At 36.6% G+C, this 1,522-nt stretch overlaps 1 protein-coding gene across 2 annotated transcripts in view; it reads left to right on the top strand.

The window, feature by feature from the left end:
* Positions 1–1,522, top strand: part of SPICE1 (spindle and centriole associated protein 1) — a 70,614-nt gene that overhangs the window by 44,683 nt on the left and 24,409 nt on the right. For both annotated transcript variants that reach the window (XM_011966797.1, XM_011966798.1), the window contains exon 11: positions 546–677. In XM_011966797.1, coding sequence (XP_011822187.1) covers positions 546–677 — 132 coding nt within the window. The remainder of the gene's footprint in view (positions 1–545; positions 678–1,522) is intronic.

Genomic DNA, 1,522 nt, shown 5'->3' with positions numbered 1-1,522 from the left:
CGACTGGCCAGAAGCATGTACTTTTAAGTTAATCACTTGCTTTACAAAGTTAAACCATTTAAAGTTGTCATTTATTTTAAATTATATTTTAACAAGTTTAATTTTTGAATTGGCGATATAGTCACGTTATGAAATTCAGAGATACAGCAGATTGTACTAACTCTCATCACTAACTTCCAGCTAGCATGTTTGCTTACTTCTAGCCAACTATTATTACCAGATACCAGTGTATCTTTCTAGAGATGGTCAGTGTATATTCAAACAATATGTATATGTATATCCCTCTACTTTCTTTCTACAAAAAATATAGTGACTTAATTTTATATAACATTTTGTTCATTTTATTCTATTTAAGGAAGGGAAGAGGATAAAGCAGCACATTTTCTTTAATTAAATATAATAAACCGTTTAATAAAAATCTTTGTCATTACTGTCACATAATATATGCTTCTTTGTAAATATCTTCTTTGCCAGCTTTGAGTGCAAACTTTTAGTTTTCAACATGTGAGGCTATTGGTGGAAGTTTATTTGATATCTTTTTGCAGAGTGAGATCCAGCTACGTAAAGAAGTAGAGACAAGGCAACAACTGGAACAAGTATTAGGTGATCATCGAGAGCTCATTGATGCTCTGACAGCTGAAATTCTTCGTCTTAGAGAAGAAAATGCTACTACACAGGTACTCAGATGAGATCCCAACTTTGTGTGTTCAGTGGTATAAAACATCTTTAAACATGTACTGGATTCTCTTAGAGTTGCTTTTGGTTTAACTGTGTTGATATGATTACTTATCAGTCATTATTATCATCAGTGGTAGGTATTATTGAACATTTATTAAATGGAGGTACTATAGTAGAAGCTTGGAAGTAGCATACGGACTGTCTCCCTGTCTTTAAGAGACTTACTATTTAGTGGGAAGACAGAGTCTGCATTTAAATTATAACTACCAGTGTTACAGTAGTTAATCCAAAATGTGAAATGAGTGTTATGGTAGCCACTTTTAATTTCAAAGCAGCAGAAGATGGCCTTTGAGGAGTCCTTTTGCAATCACATCAGATGCCATTTACAGTTATTCACAGTATCTTCATATTTGTTACATAAAGTCCTCTTTGCTGCTTGACTAATGGCTCTTTTTCTTTTTTAAAAGACTTACACAGTTCTCTTGTGGAAAACCTATTGCTTCCATGCTGCATTGAGCATCCTTTGTGCACTTTTTTTTTTTTTTTTTTTGAGATGGTGTCTCACTCTGTCACCCAGGCTGGAGTGCAGTGGCATGACCATGGCTCTCTGCAGCCTTGACCTGGGCTCAAGTGATGCTTCCACCTTAGCCTCCCAAGTCACTGGGACTACAGGTACATACCACCATACCTAGCTAACTTTTTATGTTTTGTAGAGATGGGGTTTCACCATATTTCCCAGGCTGGTCTTGAACTCTGGGGCTCAAGCGATTCGCCCACCTTGGCCCTTGAAAGTGCTGGGATTACAGGCATGAGCCACTGCACCTTGCTTCTTTGTGTACTTCTG

This window comes from Mandrillus leucophaeus, unplaced genomic scaffold (assembly GCF_000951045.1).
Source record: "Mandrillus leucophaeus isolate KB7577 unplaced genomic scaffold, Mleu.le_1.0 Scaffold775, whole genome shotgun sequence".
In the NCBI taxonomy this organism is placed as follows: domain Eukaryota; kingdom Metazoa; phylum Chordata; class Mammalia; order Primates; family Cercopithecidae; genus Mandrillus; species Mandrillus leucophaeus.
The sequence above is the reverse complement of the archived record's forward strand: the minus strand, read 5'-3'. Positions and strand labels throughout refer to the sequence as shown.